General features: G+C 50.8%; 1 protein-coding gene across 1 annotated transcript in view; it reads right to left on the bottom strand.

Annotated features, from left to right (window-relative positions):
• The window catches only part of Ppp1r37 (protein phosphatase 1 regulatory subunit 37), a 31,103-nt gene extending 7,037 nt beyond the window's left edge, over positions 1 to 24,066 (bottom strand). Inside the window, exon 1 of the mRNA XM_021167975.3 lies at positions 23,477 to 24,066. Within this exon, the coding sequence (XP_021023634.1) occupies positions 23,477 to 23,690 (214 nt within the window). The 5' untranslated portion in view covers positions 23,691 to 24,066. The remainder of the gene's footprint in view (positions 1 to 23,476) is intronic.
• Between the last annotated feature and the right edge of the window lie 2,350 nt (positions 24,067 to 26,416).

Below are 26,416 nucleotides of genomic sequence, written 5' to 3'. Positions count from 1 at the left end.
ACAGATCAAGGCGCAGTCCACAGCCATGTTGTCCACACACCAAGTGGACCTTCCATCCTACCTCAAGTGACACCCAAGAAAACCCCTGCATGTACCCACAGCCCCACTTGATCTAGGCAACCCCTCACTAAAAACTCTTCATTCATTCAAATTAACCCCCATGCTGATTACCTCCACATCAAACTCAAAGACTTGAGTTGGATCTCTGCACCCACAGAGTGGAAGGAGAGAGCCAGCTCAACCAAACCATCTTCTAATTCCACAGATGCCCTGGGAGAAGTGCCATCCCTTAAAACAATATAAATAATCTAAGTTTTAAATTAAACTTTTTTTTTTTTTTTGGTTTTTCAAGACAGGGTTTCTCTGTATAGCCTTGGCTGTCCTGGAACTCACTTTGTAGACCAGGCTGTCCTCGAACTCAGAAATCCGCCTGCCTCTGCCTCCCAAGTGCTGGGATTAAAGGCGTGCACCACCACCGCCCGGCTTAAATTAAACTTTTGTTTGTTTTAAACAGGGTCTCATTTTATAACCCTGGCTGTCCTGGAACTCTCTTTGTAGACCAGGCTGGCCTTGAACTCACAGAGATTTGCCTGCCTCTGCCTCCTGGGTACACCTACCACGCCTTGCTTGAAATGGCTGACCATCCTGCCTCAGCTTCTGGAATGCTGGAATTACTACACATGTAGTGCCAATGCATTCTGCTCACTTTAATTGGATGGAAGAATAATTGATCACTTCAATCCCATGAAAAGGCAAAGCTCAGAGAGATCAAGAACCCTGCCATAGGGCACACAGCTGGAATACTATACAGCCAGGATTGAACTCCTCCCAGCTCTCAGGTCTTTCTCTCCTGAAATTCAGCTCATGGCTAACCACACCCCTCAGTCCAAAGGGCAATGACTTGAGAATAAAGGAGAGCCTCACAGAATGGGCAGTAGCTGTTATATTCATGATGGAGCAGAGCAGATGTAGCAGAAGAGCCCCATGGCCCATGGCCCTAAGGATCTCAGGCAGCCCTGTGAGGCAGGTTAACTCACACTTTTCTCTGTACCCAGATTTGCTTCTTCCGACTTTTTAGGAAAATAAATTTAAGCCAGGCATTGCAGTCACTTGGGAAGGTGAGGCAGAAGGGTCAAAAGTTTAAAGTCAGCTTGGACTACTCTCCAAGTCAGCAAGCCTATCTCCAATTACAATAAAAAATAAATAATAAATAAAGGTATGTAATTCACTGGTAGAGCCCCTGCCTAGCATCCTCCAGTGAGGGGCTGGGGGCTCAGTGGTAAAAAGCTCACAAACCGTTCTACTTTACATCTCCAGAACCCCACGAACCTACAAAACGACCAAAGTACGGATTTTGTCACATCACATACATACTTGAAGATTTTGGGTGCTCACAACTATCCTGAACACAGCAGCCATTATAGCCACTTCCACTGAGGTATTCAGGTGACCATAAAGAGAAGAAACATCAACAGCAGATGACAATCTTAAAAGAAAGCTAGTTTATTTTAATTGGCATCTTTTCTAAGTCTATTTAATATTCTGCCTTTAACGATCACTCCGAGGAGTCCCAGAGTTTACAGAGGGCACCAGTGAAGCTGGTTCAATCAAAGACCACAGGTCCAGGCCAGCGACATTAGGGAGGGTGAAGTTGGGCCTGGGCTAATATGGGCAACATTGGTAACTCTCAGCCCTGTATCATCAACAAGAAGCCAACTACAGCAAAGTCTGGTGTGGGGACACAGGCATATAATTTTAAGTACTCAGGAGGCTGGGACAGGAGGAGCTCAAGGCTAGCCTGAGCTACAAAATAAGCTCTCAAGGGCAGCCTGGGCAGCTCAGGGAGACCCTGACCCAAGAAAAAATGAAAGCGAGCTGGGGATACAGCTCCCAGTGCCACACTAAAGATACTACTAGTCCATGGCTGGAGAGATGGCCCTCTTTTGGCTAGTCTTCCAGAGGAGGGGGTCCAATTTCTACCAACCATAGGGTATGTGTCTATAACTCCAGTCCCAGGGGATCTGTTGCCCTCTTCTGGCCTCTATGAGCACCAAATATGCAATGCATGTGATAGACAGACACTTGGGCAGTAACAGCTATACATATACAAAACAAATAGAAATGTCAACTATATCACTTTCCCACCTTCTAAGTAAAGAAGATACGGTAAGGACACAAGAGAAGGGGCTCAAAGCCAACTCCTGATGTACATGTCTTGGTGTTCCTGGCCCCCCACAGCTGGCTTCACACCACCTAGAATCATCAGTGTGACCTAGAACATCAGTAGTGGGGTCAGAGAAGAAACTGATGTGCAGCTTGGAAGTGGGTATGTCAATCATTATGTGCCTGTATTTATTTAAAGGTAAGAAAGAGATTTGCGTGATAGCTCAGTGGTCAAGAGCCCTAGCCATTCTTTTTGTTGTTGTTGTTTCTTTTGGTTGTTTTTTGTTTTTGTTTTTTTCGAGACAGGGTTTCTCTGTGTAGCCCTGGCTGTCCTGGAACTCACTTTGTAGACCAGGCTGGCCTCGAACTCAGAAATCCACCTGCCTCCGCCTCTCAAGTGGGTTTGGTCCCCACCACCTACAAAAGACAGCCAAAACTGTCTGCAACTCCAGCTCCATAGGCTCCAACATCCGGTTCTGGCCTCCAAGGGCACCGATACAAATATGGTGTACATGCATACACTCAGGCACATACCCGTAAAATCAATCAATCAGTCTGGGTAGTGGCACGCACACATCTTTAATTCCAGCATCTGGAGGAAGAGGCAGAGATTTCTGAGTTTGAGGCCAGCCTGGTCTACAGAGCCAGTTCCAGGACAGCCAGGGCTACACAGAGAAACCCTGTCTCAACAACAACAACAACACAAGAAAACAAAGAAACCAACCAATACATCTTGGGTGGAAAAGATGACTGGAGATATAACTTGGTATAGTGTTTGCTGTGATGAGATTTCTGTACAATAGGAGAGCCACACAGTGACTTTGACAGTCAGTCTGGAGGCACAGAGCAGGCAGGTGGGCAGTGCAGGGACTCTGTGGGGCACACCTCAGGTGTGTCCACTCAACCCAAATTCAATCTTCTGTGTGCCAATGGAGGCAGGCTGCCAACTGAAACAGTTGTCAGAGAGGAAGGGGAGACTGGCATGACTGTGTGTGTTCCAAAGAAGGCTGTGCTGGAGTGGACCCATTGAGATGACAACTTAGATTAAAAGCCACATTCTGATCTTTGTCTGCCAAGACTGGACAAATGACCCCAGCAAGCTCTCTGAAAGGGCACCCAGTCTCAGGGGTAGTGACATGAGGTGACCAGAGAAGCAGCTGGCTTTCTGTCAGGAAGGAGTGAGTGGAACTCTCACTTGTGGTTTTGTTAGTTTGTCTTTTTCCTTACAACACAGGAGCTCCTTAGAAAGCCCAGGTGGGCCCTCAGCTCATGACCCTTGTGCCTTGACCTCTCAAGCACTGGGATTCCTTGCATAGCTAAGGACTTTCCACAGGTGACTTCATCTAGCCAGGTCTGGGACAGATCCCCAAGATAGGCACACTTCCATCTTATACAAGGAAGCCTGCCAAGAGCCAAGCATCTGACTAGTCACAGAGTCAGAAGACACAGGGCTTGGAAACAAGAGGCCAGATCCATCTTCTTACTGCTGAAGCAGTGGAGTAAGGTGAGTGGGAATATAGGCCCTGTCACTCAAGGAAGGGCCACCAGGGACATCTGAGTTCCTTAAGTGGACCTTTGTGGCATGGCTGGCAAGCAGAGCCTCAGCAGTGGGGCCACCTCTCTCCAGAGATAGGTTGCTGTGGCTCTTACAGAAACAGTGAGAAATCTGATGCTAAGCATCAAGTGACAGGTGGCCAGAAGACATGGCCTCACGTGTGCACACAGCTGCAAGGGTAGAGATAGAATGCAGGGTGAGTGGGCACGGGGGCGGGGTGTGTGTGTGTGTGTGTGAGGGGCAGCACTGTCAAGTCATACACAGCAGCTGGGAACTGGTAGGAACTGGGCATCTTGTAGGGGTTCCCACGAGAACAACAATGGGGGTAGAGTACACATAGCCCACAGGCATGGCTGCTCACTAACCCACACCCTAACTCCATGCTGTCCTTATTAGGAACGATCTTCCCTGGTCCCTGGTCCATGGTCCCCATCATGAATGGAGGACCTGGTGAGCCAGGCTCAGAGAGAGCTATTTCACCTGGGAAGTCCCAGCTAGGGCCTGATTGGATGTTAATGAGGCCCTAGGTGATCCTGTGTGGGCACCACCCTGAGAGCCCCCACCACACTTGGCAACACTGTGTTGCTATTATGGAACAGAAAAAAAAAAAGAGGCCAGCTGGCAATGGAGAGGGGGTGGTTCCCCAGGCTCCCGCCACGGGGCTCCTTCATTCAGCAGGCACACTGGATTGATAGCAGACACCACCCCCAGTCCTGTGGGAGCCTAGTGGTGGGGACAAAGAGGACAGCACAGAGGCTGGCAGCAGTCCTTGGAATAGTGTGTGGCTGGGGCAGACCACTGCAGAGGGAGGCAACACTGAAGGCCTTGGTGGAAAGAGGCCACTGAGGAGGGAAGCAGAACAGAGCAGTATAGAGCAGATTGTTCATCCCCCGTGGCAGGCTGTTGGGACTGGCAACCAGAAGCATCCAGTGAAGCGTGCTCTGAGGTGGATGGATGCCATCTCATGTGACCTAAGGTTTTGGTGGCTACCAAGGGGCCCGAGGTATGGCTGGGAAGCAGGCATGGTAGATTCCCACCCGCCAAGTGCACCACAGAGGCCGGCAGCTCCAGGAGGCTATTTTCTAGAGCAAAGGCTCTAGGCAGAATTCGGGGCACAGATGGAACATTCAGGTCCTTCAGGCTCACTGCACCAAGGCCAGGACGTGCTGATAGCAGAGGCCAGGCTCCACAGGACCTGCTGCTGGTGCAAGACAACTATGACTGCAACAGGTGAACAACACACATTGATACACCCATGCCAGGCTGTCTCAAGAGCTTCCTCTGCCAATTTGGGTCAACCCCTCAAACACTTTCCTCACGTGAGGACCTCACTCCCGCCTCAGAGGAGGAAGAACACGAGGCCAACAGTTTTATGTTCAGATGTTGAGCTCTGGAAGGACACACAGGGAGCTACCTTCTAGGAGGGCGAGCTGGACAAGCTGAAGTGGATCATGGAAAAGACTAGTTACTCACTACATAGTGTCAGGTCCCAAAGAAACCTGTGACACGTTTCTCTCCATACCCACAGCTCTTGTTACCTGAACCTTTCCAGCCCAGGAACTAGCCTTGCCTTCCTCCAGTTTCAGATTCCTATATAATTGAGCCATTTTGGCCACATACTATCTTGGCTCCTGATCCCCTCTTTGTCTTCCCTCCTCTCTCTTTTCTTCCTCCCCTCTCCATGTCCCTGGTCTATTCTGCTTGCTGTGTTTAGTCTGGACTCTTCTAGATGCCTTTGTTGCTTTTCTACGTCCTATCTATCTGTAGGATTGGTCACATCCTCACTTTCTCACTCCTACGGCCCTAGCTATCCTGAAACACACAGGTGACCCTCCTACTTAAGCCTCATAAAGCTTGACCACCATGCTGTACAACTTCTCAGCACTGAGGCCTGTGTAGTATTCAGACATTTACTCACTTAGAAACACCATGGAGGCTGGCTCACACCTTTACTACTAGCATGCAAAATGCTGAGGCAGAAGGATTAACTTGAATTCAAGGCCAGCCTAGGTTCCAGAGTAAGGAGGACTTTGTGATGACTCAGTTTTAAGTTATGATGTGTTTTAAGTTTAAATTACTGTGCTTAAGAAATCTATAAAACAAAAACACCTCTAACCTGTGATCCCCGCTTGCCTAAAGACAGATAACTTCCTGGAATGTTGGGAATTGTTGTTCATATAAGATAACAAGCCATGTGTTTTCACTCCTGTAAAAAAGCTTGGCTGCCCCAACTGTACCGGATGCACCTGATCACACATAGGCAGGAAGCACCTGAGGCTGTGTGTGCGCCCCCCAGCTGGATGAAGACAGGAAGTACATAGCCTGGTGGGCTTTGCCTGTATAAGCCTGATTAGCATAATTTGGTGCCATTTTCTGGGAACCCAGGTATGGACCTGGCGAGTGTCCACCATCCTGGCCAGTATTTGATAAAACTCACTTCAAAATTTGGCTCAAAAATTGTGTTAGTGGTCTTATTCTCATCTGGTGGAATTAACAACTTCACATTAAAATTGGGAAGAATAAACTAAACTTCTCTGTCCAGCTGGGAGCTGCTGCCCTCAAGAGGTCAGGTTTATGGCAGAGTGCTTGAGAGTGAGATTGTGTGATACAGAAAGGGGAGGAGCATGGTAGGGCTCTGGGGGAGGAAAGACTGTGGGGTGCTGTGGGGTACCATGCTCAGTCAGAGGTCCAGGTTCCTTAGCAAGCCTTCAGATAGCCATCCAGAGCACACCTGTATACTTTCCCACAGTGAGTCTGCAGTGGGAGTTAGAGATACCAGGCCTCCACACCCATCTCAAGGTGAAAGAACAGAGCAAAGTGGGAAGATGTCTGATTTCTGAGCTGGAGTCCCAAACAGTACAATGTTACACCCAGCTACGTCCAGATCTCAAATAACATGGCAGAAACTGAACTTGCCTTTCTTGTGAACCCGGGAAGTCAGACTAGGGCTGCCAGCGGCTCTGGGAATGAGAGGTATTTGTAGCCCCACCAGAAGAGAGCTCCTTTCCCAAACATGCTGAGATAAGGTCCACTCCTGGGACCCTGAGGACACTGGGGGTTGGGAGTGGAGGGTCAGTGGGGCGGGGGGAGCAGTGTGGAGGGCTGCTGTGGCCAGGATACGACTCCTCTGTGGGGAGGGTCTCTTCAGTACTGACTATCCATTATTATTTTTTAAACTAGGTGGCCATGAATGAGCATGGTGCCTCTAAGACTGGCCTTGAGCTCCTATTCCTCTGCCTCCACACCTGGCTACTTAGTCTCATAAGACAAATAGTTACACTGGAGTAGGTTGATCATGTATACCTGCAAAGTGTATTAACAACTAAAAGCTGGGGGTGGGGAATGCACATGCTATTGAGGAGACTGAGAAAAACAAGCAGAACCCTTTTCAACCCAGTCCAAGGTGCACAGGCACCATCTCATCCAGAAAACCTGTGATGCTCATGCTGAAGGCTCACGAGCATGCAACTGGCACCAATGAGGCCTGCAGCTCGCTCATAGGATGGGCGCTCCAGTGCCATGGGGAATGTAGCAACGTCTGAGACAGGTTAAGGTGAAATGCAAGGTGTAGAATGAGAGTGAGGACACAGTCATGACAATCGGGAGCCCTGACTTCCAGGCAACTAACTGTTCAGCCTCATTGCTGCCATCCTGTCTACCTCCCCCACACACACACACACAAGCTCTCCACCCCTGCCTGAGCCGGAGATCACCAGCTGCGATCACTTGCACTAGGTGCTTCGGGAGATGAGACCCAGACAGGCCAGCCTACTACTACCTCTTCTTGTCACTACCATGTTCAGACATGATGCTGGCATATGACCTGCGGTGGTAACAAGTCCCCTGCACAGGGACTAACACCCCCAAATGAGGGGTGGCTCGGACTGAGGAGGGGCTTCATTTCCTCTATTTGTGTACCTGGCTTCCTTTCTACCCTGTGTCCTGTACCCTCACCCACCTGTCACTCAGGCTTCAGCTCCCACAGCACCTCCTCTTGGAGGTTTTACAGCCTGGGCACACATCTCCAGCCTGTAAGGGTTTGACTGTGGCTCACTCTGGTCCTAGAGCAAAGCTGAGTATGTGGGTGGGGTCACAAAAACAGTAAAGTTTCTGAACTTGCAATAACCAAACTCTAAGGCATGAGTGTGCAGCAGCACATGCTGGAGCTGTCTCCTGCACCTTTACTGCAGCCTCAGCCCTGAACACACAAGCACACCTGGCATTCACAGCTCATGCCATCACACCATGTAGATAAATACCCATGCTAGATGCCGGAAACGCCTCAGCTCGGATCACATGTGTGGGCTGGAATGCTTCCAATGTACACACAGGCCTTCTGCTCATACAGAGACAGAGAAGGCTAATATGATGATATGCTAACATTCCCCGACCATCATCCTGAAGCAGGTGCAGAGTATGTGTAGCAGTAGTTGTACTGAGTTTAACAGCATACTTATCTTATTAGTATACAAAGCTTAGTATTTTCTTTTTCATTTACTTCCTGTACACAGGCAGAGGTTAGAGGTCAGCCACAGGACACAGAGTCACTTTTCTCCCTCTACCATGTAGGTCAGGAGAAACCAACAAACAGGCTTGGCAGCAAATGACGTTCCCTCTGAGCCATCCTGTGTGCCCTGTTTCAGTTTTAGTTATTTCATATAAAATAGGAGCTAGAGCGCGATGCTGCAGTGGTTAAGTGCATCTGCAGCCTTCTCAGCATCTCCAGCTCTGTGGACCCAGTGCTCTTTCTTCTGGCCTCCCCACGCAGCCCATTGCATGTGGCATGCACTCAGACAGCTCTCAGGCAACAGTGGACCTGCTGCTGCTCTCCTTCCCATACCCCCACAGGTCTCCCACAGCTCCCTTTCTGCTTACAGGGCACAGAACTGAATCTGACTGGGTGAAGGCTTGAACAACTATGAGAATACACCTAGCCTGGTGCTGAGGGGAGACCAAGCTCACCACGATCATCACTGACTAAAGCTTCCTGCTGGGGTGCATTCAGGCTTTCCTCTGTGGCCCCAGCAGGATGCGTGCACTTGAAGACACTGGTGACATTCTGCCTCGGGACATGAATGCATCTTCACAAAGAGGAAACAGTGACCCAATGAGAACACCCAGTTGGGGGTCAGACCTTGGTTCCCTCTATAGAAGCTGCCTGTGCCAGGGACCTTGACTACTCAGGATGGCCAGACTTGTGTCACCTGAAACACAGCAGCAGAGGGAAGGTTCTAGACACACAAAGAGTGAAGTGTGGCCCAAGAGCAAGGTACTGACCACTCTCCTTTGCCTCATATCCCTGATGGCCAGAAGATCCAAACTGCTGTGGGCCCTGCATCTCATCTAATGTTTGGGTCTCCATATCCAGAACACCACCAAGGACACACACACAGAGACTTCTAGAAGCAGTAAGTGAGCCAACTCAGTAAGAGTAAAAGCAAAGTGCTTTGTAAACAGCAGCAGTCATCATCACAGTCCAAGGCCAGACACCTTGGTGACCAGGTAGTGGAAGAGCAGAGCAAACACAACTCTTACTGCAGAGAGAGGGACCCAGCTGCATCTAGGAACACTGCTTGCACACCCACTATTTACCCTTAAATATTTACCCAGGGCTGGGTAGCTGAGGGTACACAATGGAAGACCTGGGGATAGGCAAGGCAGTGAGCACCAGGGGAGGTGTGGCAGGACAAAAGATACCCTAAGGGAGCCAGCGGGTAGGCTAGGGGTGCACGGGTAAGGAAAAGGCTGCAGCCCAAGCAGGCGGCTTGTCCACTCAGACCTGGCACTGGGTAGGACTGAGGAACCATCTCTCAGTTTGCCAATGAGCAAAACAGCTGCACTGCCCCAGGAGGTAAAGCTCTGTACTCAGGCCTTGAAAAGCTCAGCCGTTCAGAGGCAGGGCAGACTGGACTGAGTCTTCTGGATTCAATACCATCTTCTGGTCTCCTTAGGCACCAGGCACACCTCATAGTACACATGCATGCATACATGGAACACACACACACACACACACCAACATAACATATGGAAAACCAAAATGCTGGGTATGGTAGCATGCCTTTGTAATCCCAGTGCTGGGGAAGTAGAGACAAGCAGATTGGTGTAGGGTTCACTGGCCACCCAACCTAGTCTACCTGTCGAGTTTTAGGCTAATACAAGACCGTCTCAAAAAAAGGTGGCCAGCTCCTGAGATTGCAGTCTGACCCCGACCTCCTCCAATCTCTGTCACTATTTATCTACAAGCCCATGGTGGCCCCATGCTGCCCTAACTGCTCCTACAAAATTCCATGCACTGTTGCTGGCCTTGTCCACCTTTTGTAAAGGGGTGCAAAGCAATGTGTCATCCCCTCTTCAAAACCATAGCTGGACCAGTCCTTGGGACTCTGTGGCCTGGGGCCTTTCACTTCTCTAGGTAGCAGCCCTGACCAGAGTAGGGAGTGTGCAGTGGACAGCGACCCAGCTTCTGGACTGCTGACATCAGTGCCTTATCTGCTCCCTCTGCCAGAGTCCAGCACAGGCACATGGGTTCAGATCTTTAGGGAATGCCTGAGCTTGAAGCCCGTGTGTTCTCTGAACCAGATTCAACTCCAATGAGAACAGGACACTGAAACCCACGTCTTCCTCTTAATAACATACCTCACCAGGGAACCTACAGTACCCTATAGGGTGATGTTGCCATTAGTATCCATATGACAACCCATCAATCAGTGATGGGCCTCAGGGTAGCCTGGGAAAGCACCTAACAGGGTTTAGGGTTAAGGAAGGACAGGCCACAAGAGAGCAGATCTTTCTTCTAAGTCTTTCTGAATAAAAGACAGGTGCACTTGAGGTGGCACTGAAAGACGGGAAAGTGAGAGGCACTGGAGGAGACAGGAGGCCCTCAGGCTGGAGCCTGAGTGGCGTCACTTGCCAACTGAGAGTCAAGAATTCGGTACAACACATGGTGGCACATGCCAGGAGGTTGGCTGGAAGGGTAAAGGTGCTTCCGGACAAGCCTGACAATTGGTGTTTGATCCCCAGGACCCGCATAAAGTGGAATCAAAGTATGGACTACACAAAGCTGTCCTCCAATCTTTCCACATGTACCATGGCATGTTTCCCCACATCATACTCATGTATGTACAGACACAAAGTGTACCAGTAACACTGTAAACATCAGAAAGAAAACAATTCACACCTGCCTGTGCAGAGCTGACATTTCTTTACCTAGTGGTATTTGAAATACGAATGTTAAAGCAGCAATGAACTGAGGCCTTGTGTATGACCCATGGATGACCTTACTCCCTTCCCAGCTAAAACCTGCATTTCAGAACTACCTTTACAGTAGCAACAGGCCTCACTCCACTGTACAGCTTTCATGATCCTGGGTTACCTTAGCAGCCCCTGAGCCTACCCAATGCACCTCAGGAGCAATGCATTACCTCATCACCAAAAAGGAAGGAAAAATGGAGGGCCCTTTAGACATCCTTTCTCTGTATAGCCTGTTTCTCTGGCTGTCCTGGAACTCACTCTGTAGACCAGGCTAGCCTCGAATTCAGAAATCTGCCTGCCCCTGCCTCCCAAGTGCTGGGATTAAAGGCATGCGCCACCACTATCTGGGGCTAAAAAGACCTTTTTTTTTTTTTGGTTTTTCGAGACAGGGTTTCTCTGTATAGCCCTGGCTGTCCTGGAACTCACTTTATAGACAAGGCTGGCCTCGAACTCAGAAATCCGCCTGCCTCTGCCTCCCAAGTGCTGGGATTAAAGGCGTGCGCCACCACATCCGGCTTTAAAGACTTATTTTTAAGAATCTTATGTTCCTGTGTTTGTTCAATACGTGGGTCCCACGTGACTCCAGGTGCCTTAAGAGAGCAGAAACTTCAGACTTCACCCCTCACGGGGCATTTAAACCACTTCAAAGCTAAAGTAGTCTGATGGGAACTGAATGCAGGACCTCTGGAAGAGCAGTATGTGCCCTTAACCATTCAGTCACCTCTTCAGTTCATGCTGAAACACTTAAACAAAATTTTGCTGTGTGGTGGTGGCACATGCCATAATCCCAGCAACTAGAAGGCGGCCTGATCTACAGAGAAAGTTTTAAGATAGCCAGGGCTATACAGAAAAACTGTCATAAAACAAAAACAAAGAATAAAAACAGCAACACCAACAACGAAAAAAACCAACAACAACAAAAAAATAAAATATAGGGTATGAGTTTCTATGTCTCACATCTGTGCAGGACCCAGAGGTCAGAAGAATGTGCCAGATCCCCATGAAACTGGAGTTATAGGCAGTTGTGAGCTGAATGATGTGGGAGCTAAAATCAAACCCAGATCCCATGGGAAAGCAGCCAGTGCCCTCAACTGCTCAGCCATCTCTCTCGTCCCTAAATATTCCTCTTTTTAAGGGATCTTCAGTAACTACTCACTCAACTCTACATCTGTGCCATCCCTGTTTTCTGTCACTTTCTTAAAGCAGCTGGGACTGAGCCTGAGGCCGTCTATGTGCCAGGCAAGCACCCATCACTAAGCTAGAAACCCAATCCATTTGTTTGTTAGTTTTTTGAGAATGAGTGGCTATCTGTGTCCTTTGGTTCTTAAACTTCACAAGGGATGCTGGTGTCAACTGGTCAAGAGGCTGAGGCAGAAGGACTAGAGAATTCAAGGCCAGCAGGACTACAGAGTGAGACTCTACTCCAAAAAACCACAAAACAAACCAAAAGCACACACATACCCAGCAGACACCCAAATATAAGCAGCAGCATGAACACAGCACTCCTTTACTGCTTTGGTGAACATCATGGAGTCTTGTCCCTCATGGTCTCTGTCCAGAAACACAAACGGAACCTCATGTTTCAAATGTTCCCAACCTATGACCTGGTAAAGTCATCTATGAACTTGCTCAAAAGCTACTCAGGGGGAAGAGGAACATTTAAGGATTGGTTATTTCAGCGCTGGTCATCTCTGTGGCTGAAAACTGAAAGAAACCAGCTTAGCAAAGAGGACTGGCAAGTCAGAAACAGCAGGGGCAGCAGGGCGGGGCGGGTGGCAATCCCCACAGTCCATGATGCATTTTATTTATTTATTTATTTATTTATTTATTTATTTATTTATTTATTTATTTCCCTGAGACAAGGCTTCTCTGTGTAGCCCTGGTTGTCCTGGAACTCACTTTGTAGACCAGGCTGTCCTTGAACTCAGAAATCCGCCTGCCTCTGCCTCCAGAGTGCTGGGATTAAAGGCGTGCACCAGCACTGCCCGGCCCAAGATGCATTTTAAAGTGTACTTTTTTTGTTCCATTTTTTGAAGAGTTCAAGATCTGTAAACCAGGCTGTTCTTAAACAGTGGCAAACCACATGAGTGAGGGAATGACAGGCATGAGCCATCATACCTGGTTGAGTCCTGAGTTTTGAGTCATCTCTCATATAGCCCAGGCTACCCTTGATCCTTGTCTCCCCTCCCAAATGCTGGCATTACAGGCATAAGCTATCATGCTTGGCCCTTTGGCCATACTTCTTTAAAAAATGGAAAGACAAGGTTGGCCTGGTGACACATGCTTTTAATTCCAGCACACCTAAAGAAGAGGCATGCAGATCTCTCTGACTTTGAGGCCAATCTAATCTACAGTCTGGGCTGCATAGTGAGACCCTGTCTCAAGAGAGGAAAAATTAAAAATAAAAATGGGAAGATGACATGAAAAGGTGCAGTTCTGAACTTTCCTGCCATAGACTAGCAGTTTCATCTGCCCCTCTCTCTGTTATTTCTTCCCTGGGAAGAAATAACAACCACCTTACAAGAGCCCAGCACCCTGAATATTCTATTGCCGGTGCTTGTGCTGGTGTGAGGGAGGGAGTCAAAAATGTGAAAGGCCATTTCTCTACAGATGATAATCAAGTGTCTAAAAACAGCACACAAAGGCCATGTGCCATTAGAAAACACAAATCAAAACCACAGTAAGTCCGGGAGCCACGGCATACACTTGTAATCGCAGCACTCTAGAGGCACAGGCAGGAAGAGCCATTTAGTGAAGCCAACCTTGTCTACCAGAGACTCTTAATAAGTAAACATGACATAACACAGTGCGATTCTATTTCATGCCCCAGGGCAGAGCACAATGAGGACAGAGAGCAACAAGTGTAGCTGTCTTTCATAGGTGCCGGGTACCAGGAAGCTGGGTGGCTGTTCCTCACAAGTTTTATGGCTGCCTGATTACTCACAAGTCCACTCCTGGGGAGTTGAAAACTCAAGTCCCTGGTGGAGGAGCAGTCTCTGACCTCAGCTCTGGCCCCATTTAGGCAGGGGAGTCAGCATATGGAGCCTCATAGGTGGATGGTCAGGTCCAGGAGGAATGCGACTGAGAACGGGGTTTCAGGACAGTTGGGGTGAGGCTGCTGGGGGTTGGGGGAAGTGGGGGCTGCACTGTCCTACAGGTGGGATGACAGTTCAGGTTCCGGAAACCTCCTTGCAGGGGAAGCACCGGGAACCACACACACTGGCAAAGGACCTTGAATACTACCTTGCTGCAGTGGACCTGAACCCTGGCCTCTGACAAAGGGCAAACTAAGAGCAAATGTCCTGTGTCCTGGCACTTCAGTTCTGCATTGCATTTTTTAGCAGCGTGGTGGGATACCACAGGAAGGTGGGGCATCCATCTACAAGCTTTTTTTGAGCCATCCTGCTGTTCCTGGGGCCACTGACACCAACACCATCCACCACTTCCTTCCCCTGCCACCCTATATCAAGTTCTGGTGAAGCCATGGACTTTGAAGAAACAGTAGTGCCAGCAGAGAAAATGCCCTCTGGCCTCTGACACAGTCTCAACAGGAGGGAGCAGCAGATCTACAGAGTCCCACAGGAACCTGGAGACTGAGAGAAAACATTTGTTGGTTAGAGCCAGATCTGTACACAGGGCTATCAATCTAGACATATGACACGTGAGGCCCTCCTGCATCATAAGGAAGCTGATGCTACAGGGCCAGACAAGTTGAATGGCAGCTAGGAAGGCAGGCAGAGATGGGTCATAGGAGAGCTCTGGGCTTTGGTGGCAGGTGGAAGACTGACACTGTGAGGCAAAGGGAGGTCACAGGCTGCTTTTCAAGACTGCTGTGATAAAGACAGAAAGCAGCCGGCTCGTATGCTACTCTCAGGATGGCAGGGTCCAAAAGACTGAGGGGACAAAGACGTGAACAAATCCCAGCTCCAGATCCACATGTTGAATCCCAGAACTCAGGATGCTAAAGCTCTGGAGTCTCCGGCCAGTTTGGGCTAGAGAGATTGTCTCAAAAATACTACAAGGACCAAATATGATGGTAAAGGCCTGTAATCCATCACTTGAGGGTAGAGACAAGAGGGTTGGGAGTTCAGGATCATCCTCAAGTTACTTAAAAGTTTGAGGCCACCCAGGACCGCATGAGACTTTACCTTAACAAACAAACACATATATACACGGAAGGGCCAAGAGTGGTCATACACCTACAATCCCAGCGCAGATGAGGCAGGCCTGGGGTTCAGTGATACCCAGTCTGAAAAACACATACATAAATGGGAGAGGGGAAGAGAGAGAGAGACAAGGAGGGAGGGAGGGATGGAGGGAGGGCTGATCATCTCACCCCCAACCCTGTTCTGATCTTAAGTGCCCCAAGGTCCCCACTGACACACTCTGCCACAAGCCCTTCAGTTTTCCCAAGGGCTGAAGCCTGTGCCTCCTCCCAGAAGCCGAATGAACAGGATGGTGTGCCCCTGCAGCTTCAGGTCTAGTGGGGAGATGGCCGCATAGCCATGTGAGGAGGGCAGCACTCTGTCTGGGGATTCAGGGGAGGTGGAGTCCTCTGAACCAAATGGGAGAAGGTCAGGACCAAGACGGCAGGACCAGCAGGAGCACCTCAGTCTGAGGGCGTGGGGCAGGCAGCGGGGCACTGGTGTGGGCAAAGGGAAAAATCCCCCTGGACAGCCAGCTCAAGCTCTGAGACCTGGGTGGCTCTGGCACCCCAGTTGGGTCCATACCCTGCTTCCTGCTACTGCAAAGATGACTGAAGTCAATAACACAGTCAAGACCTAGTAAAGGTTTAGTACAAGAGAACTCTGAGTGTCTTCCTTGCTCCCCAGTCAATACCACCATCACTACTACCTTCTCTACCATCACCATGCTTCCACGGAAAAGCCAGAAAAGCCAACCTCTGCTGTGGAGGCTTGCCTTCATCTTCTGGCAGCACCTCCTTCCCGAGCTCCTCTCTTCTGCTCTCTGGGGAATCAGTCCCAGTGGCACTCTGCACAGACAGGGCTCTGGGACTACAAGGCTACAAAGGCAGCCCCTGAGACTGAAAGGAAGGGAGGGGTGTGTGTGAGATGGCCATAAGTGTGAACCTTGTGTCTCAAGCTGCAGCTTGCAAGTGGGGCTACCCATCCAAACCAAGGGAAGCAATCCCCACTGGAATCACCAGCCTGCAGGCTCCTGCTGGGAAGGGAGAGGGTGCTGGGCTAGTCACATGAGCACAGAGAGCAGTGGCAGCAAACACTTCCCAACTGCTACCCCCAAGCTTATTCTTACAGCTGCCTGGATGGAAAGGAAGGGGAAGGGAGGGGAGGCAAGATGTGAGGCTGACTGTGCACCATCATCACTGTCCAGCCCTGCCAAAGATGGAGGCTGGGTACTATGAAGGGCTAGCATCTCCAAGGAACCTGGCCTTCAAGGAGCCTTCCCAGCACAGGGACACAGCTGAGCCCTGTGCATCTAAGGACTCTGGCACCCAGCCTTGGAGCTCCTTCCTAGAACTGGGGGCTCTCCACCAACCAGAGACACCAGCTGCCTATGCAAATGCAGCCCTCAGAGGGGACAGGCCTGGACCTAGAGTGGCATCCTAAGGCACCGTGGGCCACAGAAGGGCTCCTAACAGCGCTGCTGGTGGGCTGTGCCTTGCTGCCAGATTCCTGCTTTTCCCCTCCACAAATCAAAACAATCTGACTACAAACTCCAAGGCATTCTGCCAACAAGGGGAGCAGAGGCACAGGAGTACCTGTCCAAGGTCGCACATCCCAAGTGGAGGTACTGATGTCACCCTCAGGAAAACTGCTCCCGGCCACAAGTCACCTGCTTTCTTCACAGCAAGAGGAGGGAAGCAGGAGGCCACAGCACTCTGAGAATCAGCCCACAAATAAACTGCCCAGTGAGGCAAAGAAGCTAAGAAGCCACAACCTCAGTGCAGAGTGATGATCACTGGGTCCCATGCTACCTCTAGTGAAATTGGTATTTCCCAGATGCAGAAGGAAGACCACCGCAACCTCCACATTTTCCTACCAGGGACCCTTGACCCAGAACTGTTCTAGAATAAGAAACTTTCTGGATTTAACAAATGACAAGATATCAATGTTGCACAGGATTCTAAGAGACTTGAATGGACTGTGGAGTTACAAGAGGTCACATGGAGCCGGGCGTGGTGGCGCACGCCTTTAGTCCCAGCACTCGGGAGGCAGAGGCAGGTGGATTTCTGAGTTCGAGGCCAGCCTGGTCTACAGAGTGAGTTCTAGGACAGCCAGGGCTATACAGAGAAGCCCTGTCTCGAAAAACCAAAAAAAAAAAAAAAAAGAGAGAGGTCACATGGTAGTCTCCAAAAGTTAAAAAAAAAAAAAAAAAAGGCCCTCACAGGAGGCTTGGGTGGGCTACACTGGAGATCAAGAGTGAGCTAACAGAAGAGGTGGGTAGGCCTCTGAGAGCCTGGGGTGGGGTGGAGTGAGTGGGCACCAGGTACCTCACAGGTATAACAATAACTAGCAATGGCTCAGATCAAAGGCAATGCTGGCTGACTTGAGGAGGCAGCTTGTAAAAGAAGTACTACCATAGCATGCAGGAGACCTGGGTTCAATAAAAACTACAAACTACCAGGCATGGTGGCCTCTACACAGAGCCCTGGAGGATGAAGCAGAACTATCACAGTACTGCACACCTTTAGTCTCAGCACTAAACAGAGAGAAGCAGAAGGATCTCCAAGTTTGAGGCCTGCCTGGCCTATATAGAATTGCTAGGCAAAGCTACAGAAAAATCTCTTCGCCGGCGGTGGTGGTGCATGCCTGAAATTCCAGCACTCAAGAGGCAGAGGCAGGTAGGTGGATCTGTGAGTTCGAGGCCATCCTGGTCTACACAATGAGTTCCAGGACAGCCAGGGCTACACAGAGAAACTCTGTCTCCAAAAACAAAAACCAACCAAACAAAAAAGCCAAAATTGTCTAGCTACATATACATCAAACACACACACACACACACACACACACACACACACACACACACACCCCTCCCCAGCCCCCAGCTCCATTTTCTCAGGTGTTTCTGCAGTCTTGCTCAGCCTCACCTGTGGCCTCCCTGGCCTTTTAATTCTGTTCTGTATACTACATTCTAGCTGATTCTAGCACTAGTCCCCACATACCTGAAGCTGGGCCACACCAGGCTAGCTCCTAGAACTTATCAGACCCCGTGCCTGCCCTCAACTTCTCACCATAGGCCTCAGCACTGAGCCTAGGTGCTTACTGGTCACTCTGGGATCTCCTGCCATCTTCTCCCTCTTCAACTAGCACCTAAATGCCACTGAGTTACCTGTGCAGCAAGACTACACAGCAGCACTACAAAAGTGTGTCCTAAGGGAAGAGGGTGCGGAGAAGCAGCTAGCAAAAGGTAGAAGGGTAGCCCAGCCCTCTTGGGACTTTGAAGCTACCTAGAAGTCAGTTTCCTCGTGAGTGTCCAAGGTCAAGGCCTTTACTGTTTCTTATTCCTGTTACTGCCCTGCAAGACTACACATGCTACCTAGAGTGACACAGCTTGCCTTTGGTCCTGCAGACAGTACCAGGACTACAAGTATAGGCTCTAGGAGCAGGCCACCTGGTTCTCAGTCCCAGCCCAGCCCTCCCTGGCAGTGTGACAAAGGCAGGGGAGTCACTTCACTTCTACCCTTAGTCCTCACGGCCGGAGTGATGACTGTGCAGAGGGGTGGCCATGGGACTCAGGTAAGGTTAGCCCCTGTGGGTACGTGGTGATGGAGAGCAGGGACATGTGAGCACTAAGGTCAGCAGCCCGGCCCTATGCTCTACTGCAGAAGTTAGCTGCCATCACCTGAGTTCTTGGGGTCACCTGTGTCAGCATGTCAGCATTCCCCTCACTGAGCACATAGAGGCCAGCCAAGGTCACCCTGTAGCCTGCAGTCTGCTCAGAAGGGCCTGAGCACAGGAGACAGCCAGGAAGGGCTGTGCAAAACCAAGCCCCTGAGGCCTGCAATTGGTCCAGTCCAGGCCTATGGCTCCCAGATCTTAAGCCTTTTGGAGCAATGCCCTCGAGGCACTATCAGCTCAGGGACTGTGCCCAGTGCCAGCTCTGAGTGCCTTTGAGTATTGCCAACACCTGCCAGGCACCTTGGAGGAAGCACCCTGTCCTGGCACAAACTGGACCAACTGCCCCAGAACTCCCTCCAAATGCCACCACAGGCTCTCAGACCTACAACAACCTCACTCCTTCCACATTTGTACTCAGAGCCAGCCTGGAGTCAGAGCAGTGACTGGTTCCCCTCTCAAGTGGGGCTAGCACACAAACACACATCAAGAACTAAAGGTTAAAGAGACTGGGCACCCAGGTCCATGGGCCAGAGAGCGGCAAGCAAGCATAAAGTGTGTGAGCAGGCAGCAACTGGCCCAAAGTCTTCAGTGCACTGTGGACAGAACAGCAATGTCCCCAGTCTGAAACCCGGTACCTTGCAAACCTGTCATGTTGGTGCCCCTCACATCTTCAGCTCAATGTACTCAGAGAGGCTGGGCAATTTGCCCTCAGGCAAGGCTGGGCCTGGAGGTTTAGACCGGTGCCCAAAGTAAGGCCCTCACTCATCTAGAGGAACAAGCCTGGGGGGGGGGGGGGGTGTCGAAGGCAAATGCTGGGGGAAGTGTACAAGGGGACACGCTGCATGCAGATGTGGGACGAAGGGGCAGAAGCAGATGCACTGTGGCTCCTGTGCTGCACTCCACACTGCACCCCACCATCCCACAGCTGCATTACCCAGACAGAGGCCATGCCCTGTCTACTGCCCAGCTCTTGTCACAGCCCTCCTAGACCCAAGAGATGTGCTTTTACCTGTCAAACCAGTTCCCGGAGTACAGAGCAGAGCCAGGGAGAACAAACAGTATGAGACAGTATGGCTGTCCTCCTCATGGCCCTGCCCTCACCACCTCTTCCCTGACTCCAGGTGGCTAGGAATGGTCACATGTTGGAACTTCACAAGAAATCTCCTGGTGGGCAGCCCAGGACTCTGAGTGAGAGCTGGCCACATGCCACTGGCAGGCTGCAGGGTGGGGAACAGCAGGGAGGACAGGCAGGATCATTGGTGTCATGTGCTTAGATCACAAGTCTCTCTCACAAGCCTGCCTTGCAAAGCCCAGAATCCAGCAGTGCCTGGAGAGGCTAGCTGAGCACGTTCTTGTGGTCTGGTCTGAAAGGGTTCCTGCTTCCTGGAAAGAACTAGGGTCCAAGGGCTGCCTCTCATCAGGGGAGCACTGGCCAGCTCCCTCTCCCAGTACCCACATGCCCAATGTGCTCTTCCACTCACGACTTCCACCACCACCCTATTCCCCAACTGTCACTTTCCGCCTGCACACCTGCCTCCAGCTCCCCAGATATGGCATCCTAGCCTCTCTGGCCCTGCTTTATAGACACACAGCCAGGACACCCCCCACCCCCCAAGCACTTCCCTCTCAGGCTGGTCACACTGCTACAAAACTCCAGGTGGGGCTGAGAAAGTCAGCCCCCATTCCTGCTGGGGGCACCAAAGAGGAAATAGAAAACAGATCACCAATGGCCCTGGTTTTATAAAGAAATGGATGGATCCTTAGATCAGCTCACTTCAAGGGGCCTCCAACACCAGGCTCCTGCAAGGCCTGAGGGGGTTCTGGCCCTCAGATAGGCACCTAAAACACCAGATACCCCAGTCCGCACTGCTACCCTGAGTGAGGCTGAGTGGGAGCCAGTACTGGTAGAACCAGCCCCTCAGAGCTGCTCCCCTACCCCATGTTTTCTTTACTTCCCCACACCTGCAGGCCAGGCCCAGTCAGCCTTCCATCAGTCTCCCTGAGAAGGATGGAGCTGAAACAATTCAGACCCTCCAAAGACCGCCTCTAGGGGCACTGTTTGGGGTCACTGTTCTTCCACAGGACCATGGCTTAAATTATATACCCCTATGCTATAGAGGGCCCACAGACCAACTGTGACACACTACCTGATTCAGGCTGGACCATCCTCAGAGACCCATCTCTCAACTGGGCTCTCGCCAATCTTCTGGGCCCATCTAGCTTCCCATCCCCAACAGCTCCCAGGCCATTGACAACCCTGCTGTCCTCCTGGGCACCTACCCCTAGATGCTAATAGCTTTGCAAATCTCTGTCCACGCTGACCACTTTCACAGTCCCTTCCCTAAGCTCATTCTCAGTAAGAAGTCATGGCTGGCTCTCTACTCCCTCCACCAAAAGGTGAGCAGTAGGTAGTCTCGGCTGTCACTCTGGAAAGCTAGGGGAATGACTGTCTCCCTGGCCTAGGAGTCACCATTAACTCTACCTGTCACCCTTAACAGCAGCAATCCAATTAGCTGCTTTCCAGGACAGGAATTTACAAGAGCCTCTTGTTTAAAGCTTACAACTCAGAAATTAGCACCTCCATTTGCAGACAGAGAAACCGGAGGCAGGAGGGGAGAAACCAGCTTTCTCAACAGCAAACCTTGCAGGTATGGTGGGTCATGTGTGTCATCCTAGAACTTTGATGCAGGAGGACTGTCAAGCATCAGAAAGCTGAGACTACACAAGTGTGGCAACATGGTAGAGTGCTTGCCTAGCAGTAAGGGAGCCCTGGACTCTATCCCCCACCCTGAATAAAATGAGTGTTAGGACATACCTATAATCCTATCATTCAGGAAAAGAAAGCAGGAAGGTCAGAAGTTCAAAGTCACCCTTAACTATACACAATCTGTGCTACATAAGACAATCGTGTTAAAAGAACAAAAACAAAAAACAAAACACCTTAAATTTAATTCAAAAATTAATAAAAGGCTCTGCCTTTTCAGAAAAACTGTGGGCCAGAAACTCTGACCCACTCTCCAGGTGCCCTGACCTCCAGCCCCACCATCTGACCATCACCCTGGATGGTCCTGACTTTGGCCCCATATAAAAAGCAAGCTCTTTCCAGGCTTCAATGCTGCCTTCATAATCATCATGGGTTTAGGAGAGCTCACCCTCACCAGGCACAGTTCATGTGTGATGTTGTCACTCAGTCTCTGGCAGACCCTAGACCACTGCTCCTGTCTGTCAGTCACTCTGGGGGAGGGTGGCTCTGAGGCTCAGGGGAGCCAGGCAACTTCTCAGTGGTTGCAAAAGACAGCAAGTGGGAAAGTCAGAATTTGATCCAGCTAGCCTTTCTTTTCCCTCTTTTCTTTCTTTCTATAGTGAAACAGGGCTTCCCCGTGCAGTTCAAGCCCCCCCTAGAATGTCTACTCTATGATCCAGCCTTAGCCTCTAAGCGCTGGGCTCACAGTTGCATACAGCCACACCAGGTTTCTTAACCACTTCTGAACGGCCACTCTGCTCCCCCTCTCCCCTTCCTGCTGCGATCTTGCCACAGGGACAACAGGCTGCTGCCAGGGCACAGTGGACTCTTCCTGTCCTCCGCACCATTTCCAAGAAGTTCAGAACCCAAAACAAACCACCCGGCCCTGGCAGGCTCCCCAAGCCAAGTCTAAATTAACTTTGGTCTCTTTGATAATTACTAGTCAAACTGGCATTTATGGCGGGCTCCCAGTGTATCATTTCCTGCAACCAAGTCCCCCCACCGCACCCCACCCGCGCCCACATACATCAAAGCTACCAGCTGCCCACTCTGCTGCCCACAGCCTGGCAGTAGTGTCTGTCTGTTCCTGGACAAGCAAGTTAGCTTCTATAGAACACGGCCAGTAGGTGACCTCACTTCACAGGCTCCACCCAAGCAAAACACAATTCAGCTCAGAAATGGGATTAGCCTGTGTCCATCTCCCCAGCAACCTTTTCCCTTTCAAAGCCATCAAAGCCAATGCACTCCTCCAAGTGCCCGTCCAGTTCCACCTCCCCACCAACTTTCTCCAACAGGCCTAGATCTTAGATCTTCCCATCTCCCAACATGTAAGTCACCTTCTGTTGAGTAGGGAATACTGCCGAGTCCTTCCCCAGGTAAACCCTGGTAAAAGCGGGCTCCGCGTTCTGCTGCCGAACCTTACTGCGGAATTCCTCGCACACAGGCAAACTGGCCACCTCGTCCTCTGCTTTACTACCTGCTGCCTCTGACCCTCCTTTCCCAGTCGAAGGGTTTACAAACTTCTGTACACAGTCTGGGTTTATTTCCATCCTCGTTTCAGCCAAAAGAGCAATGGCCATAGCCGGCTACCCTTTGCCTCCTGGTTTACAGACCAGCTGCTTCGCTCTCACCACCCCGTGGACTCAGGCACTTACCTTTTCCCCAATACTATGGCCAGGTTCTCTTCATCTATCCCTGAGTGTACCATGAACTCAAAGGCTGGCTGCCAGCCTCCCAAACTCCCAAACAAGGTTAGGGTTTGAAAACCCAGTCCTGTGGACCTTTTCAGCTCTCCCGCCAACCCCTCTCTGTCTCCAGCTCTACCCTAGGTACCGTTGAAATCACCAATAAGTACCATTTACCGCGGGCTATCTCCGTGGGGGTCGGCCCTATGGCCGTCCCACCCGCCTCTAGGCTCTCCCCCGCAACCCTCGCCAAAGCTACCGTGTCTCCAGGGGTCTTTGGGCTCCACCGCTCCAGACACGATGTCCTCGTCAGACGGGAACGTGACACGCTTAGCAGCAGCCTTAAGGCGGCCATCGGCCGGGGGCGAGGCCCCAGGAGGAGACTCAGCTTCGGCAGGGGCCTCCTCGGCCTCCGCGTCCGCGTCGGCGTCCGCGCCCGGCCCGGGCGGAGCCTCCTGCGGCGGGATCTCCATCGCCGCCGCCGCCTCCTCCTCCTCACGGGGGCCCCGGGGACATGCCCCGGGCCCCGGACTCGTCTCTCCGGGTCCTCCCGCCGTTCCGGGGCATGGGCTTCGCCGCTGCCTCAAGCGCCGCCTCCGTCTGCTCCGTTCGTCGTCGTCGTCGCCGGCGCCGGGAGCCCCAACGCGCCTCCGCGGAGCTCCGCGAGTACCTGCTCTTCCGCAGCCACACTTTCGCTACAAGCCGAAGGGCCCGCTGCGTACCGAGAAAAGCATAGCACCGACTCAAGCTTTTGCTCTGAAAAAAACCGTGTCGAGGACGACACGAAGACCGGAACAAAGAGCAGTAGGCTCCGCGGAAAAAAGAAACGTGAGCGGCGAATCTGCAGAGCCAAACTGCAGCACACAGAGGCGGGGCCTATGAACGCTGTCTCCCGGAGCGCCGCGCATGCGCGAGTTCCAGCCGCCCCCCGCCCCCCACAAGCTGAGCTGTCAACACTCAGGCTCCCGCACATTCGTCACAAGCCCAAGTAATTCGGGAAAGGATTCAATACAAATCCTATCACCGCGGCCTGCGAGAGGGCTGTCAGGGGCTAAAGCCGTTTGAGTTCGTAAAAATGGAAGAATCGCCTCCACAAAATTGTCCTCTGATTTCTACACACGCGTCTACAAGAAATGAGTAACTTAAGATATAAAATAAGGATCAGATATTAATTTAAAAACCACCTGCTGAACATGGTAGTGACTCGCCTGTGAACCGAGCCTTAGAGAGGCTGAAGGAGGTTGCGAATTCGAGGCTAGGCTGGATTACATAGGGAGCCTCAGACAAGCAGGTGCTACAGCAGGAGACCCTGGCGGGGCTAAGCCAAGTACTGGGAGCAGGGTAAAGTGATGGAGGTGCTGAGAGCTGAGAGCCATGAGAGCTGAGCTGAATATCGGATGAGTACGTACAGGTGACAGAAGCGACAGAAGAGCACACTTTAGCACAATTTTCGTCAAATTTTTATCAAATGTAAATTACAATATTAGACGAGTCTGCTGGGTATTCATGAACCTGTTATAAAAACAAAACAAAACAAAAACTGGGAGCAGGAATTCCAAAGGCTCGGGATGAACCAGCTGACCAAACCTGAGCGAGCCTAAGCCACACCTCCAAGGGGTTGATTCCAAAGCTCAGGATTCATCTGGGCACTTTCGCTTTCCCTTCTCAGCTCATTAAAGACGGACCCATTGGCTCAAGGACTGAAACCACAGAACGGGATTTGAGGAGGGTCGAGCACAGCATTGCCAAGTAGAGAAGAGCTAGGCTGGGACTGGAGGGAGGCTCCAGTGTGAACTGATAACTGAGACCACTGCTAAGGGTAGCTGCTTCCCTCTTCACAGTTGGGGGTTAGCACACTTTGGAGACTGAGAAGTACCAAAAGCCCCTATAATTAATGCAAACCGTCAGTTACATTCTGAACTTCAACTAAAAGGCATTAAGTGGGCTTTTTTTTTGGGGGGGGGGTTGTTTGTTTTTACTGGTTCTCATGTAATCCAGACTGCCTGCTGACTTGCTATGTAGAAAAGACAGGCTTTATCTCTGGCTCCTCCTGCCTCTACACCCCCTTCCTCACACCAAATGCTGGGATTACAGACTTGGGTCACTGTGCTTAGCTAGGAACTCCTTCCAGATATCATGTACTGAAAGATTTCTAGTGACAAGGGACTGAAACAGGGGACACAGACTCCCTCACTAGACGGCTAGAGCAAACTGAGGAAGGATAGATAAAACTTCAACGCTAACCACCAACCTCCACCACCACCACTTCCGGTCCCCTCCGTGGGAAGACAAACCTGCAGGTGACTGCAGTGGACCACATCACCGAGAGGGAACCTTGTAACCTAGTGTAAGCCAAGGCCCTGTCTAGGCCCTTTCTAGTAAAAAGCCATCCTTGCCCACCTCAGGTCAATTTCTTATGCAGAGATGAATGTCAGCCATTTGGGGAGGATGCCAGGAACAGTGCAAGCCCTATACTTTTATCTGGACGCCTCAGCATCATGGCTTAGATAAGCCCCACAAGTTTTAGCCTGAGATAGCTACACTACTAACTTTTAAAGACTACAGCAGAGGGTGGAAGACAGCTCAGCTACTCCGTTCCAGAGGGCCTGAATTCTGCTCTCAGCACCCACAGTTCACAAACACCTGTAACCCTAGCTCTGCCGACTGCCTATCTTCTGGTCTCCGGGTGCACGCACACTCCCGTGGCACACATACGTTAACACCTACATTTAAAAATTTAAAAACAAAGAAATGTTAAACATGGTACCACTCTCCATGGGATACAACTAAAGAAAAAAGCAGAAAAGCCAAGTATGGTGGCCTGACCTGTAAGTAATCCAGCACTCGGGTGGCTGAGGCAGGAGGATTGTGAATTCCAAGCCTTCCTGGGCTATGCAGCCAGGTCCTGTCTTTTAGAAAAGGTTGGGGTGTGGTGAAAAGATGGCTCAGCCCATTAAGTGCACTGGCTGCTCTTGCAGTGCACCCACTAACAATTCCCAGCACCCACATGGTGGCCCACAACTACCTCTTACTAGTTTCATTGGACCTGGTGCCCTCTTCTGGCCTCAGCCATCACTGCATGCATGTGGTATGGACACCCATGTAAGCAAACCACCCAAATATATAAAATAATAATTGAAAAGGAAAGCCAGAGCCAGATTTCTCTAGATGATGATTTCTTTGGCAGGGGGGTGGATGG

This window comes from Mus caroli, unplaced genomic scaffold, assembly GCF_978045245.1.
Source record: "Mus caroli unplaced genomic scaffold, Mus_caroli_1 scaffold_8, whole genome shotgun sequence".
Lineage (NCBI taxonomy): Eukaryota > Metazoa > Chordata > Mammalia > Rodentia > Muridae > Mus > Mus caroli.
The sequence above is the reverse complement of the archived record's forward strand: the minus strand, read 5'-3'. Positions and strand labels throughout refer to the sequence as shown.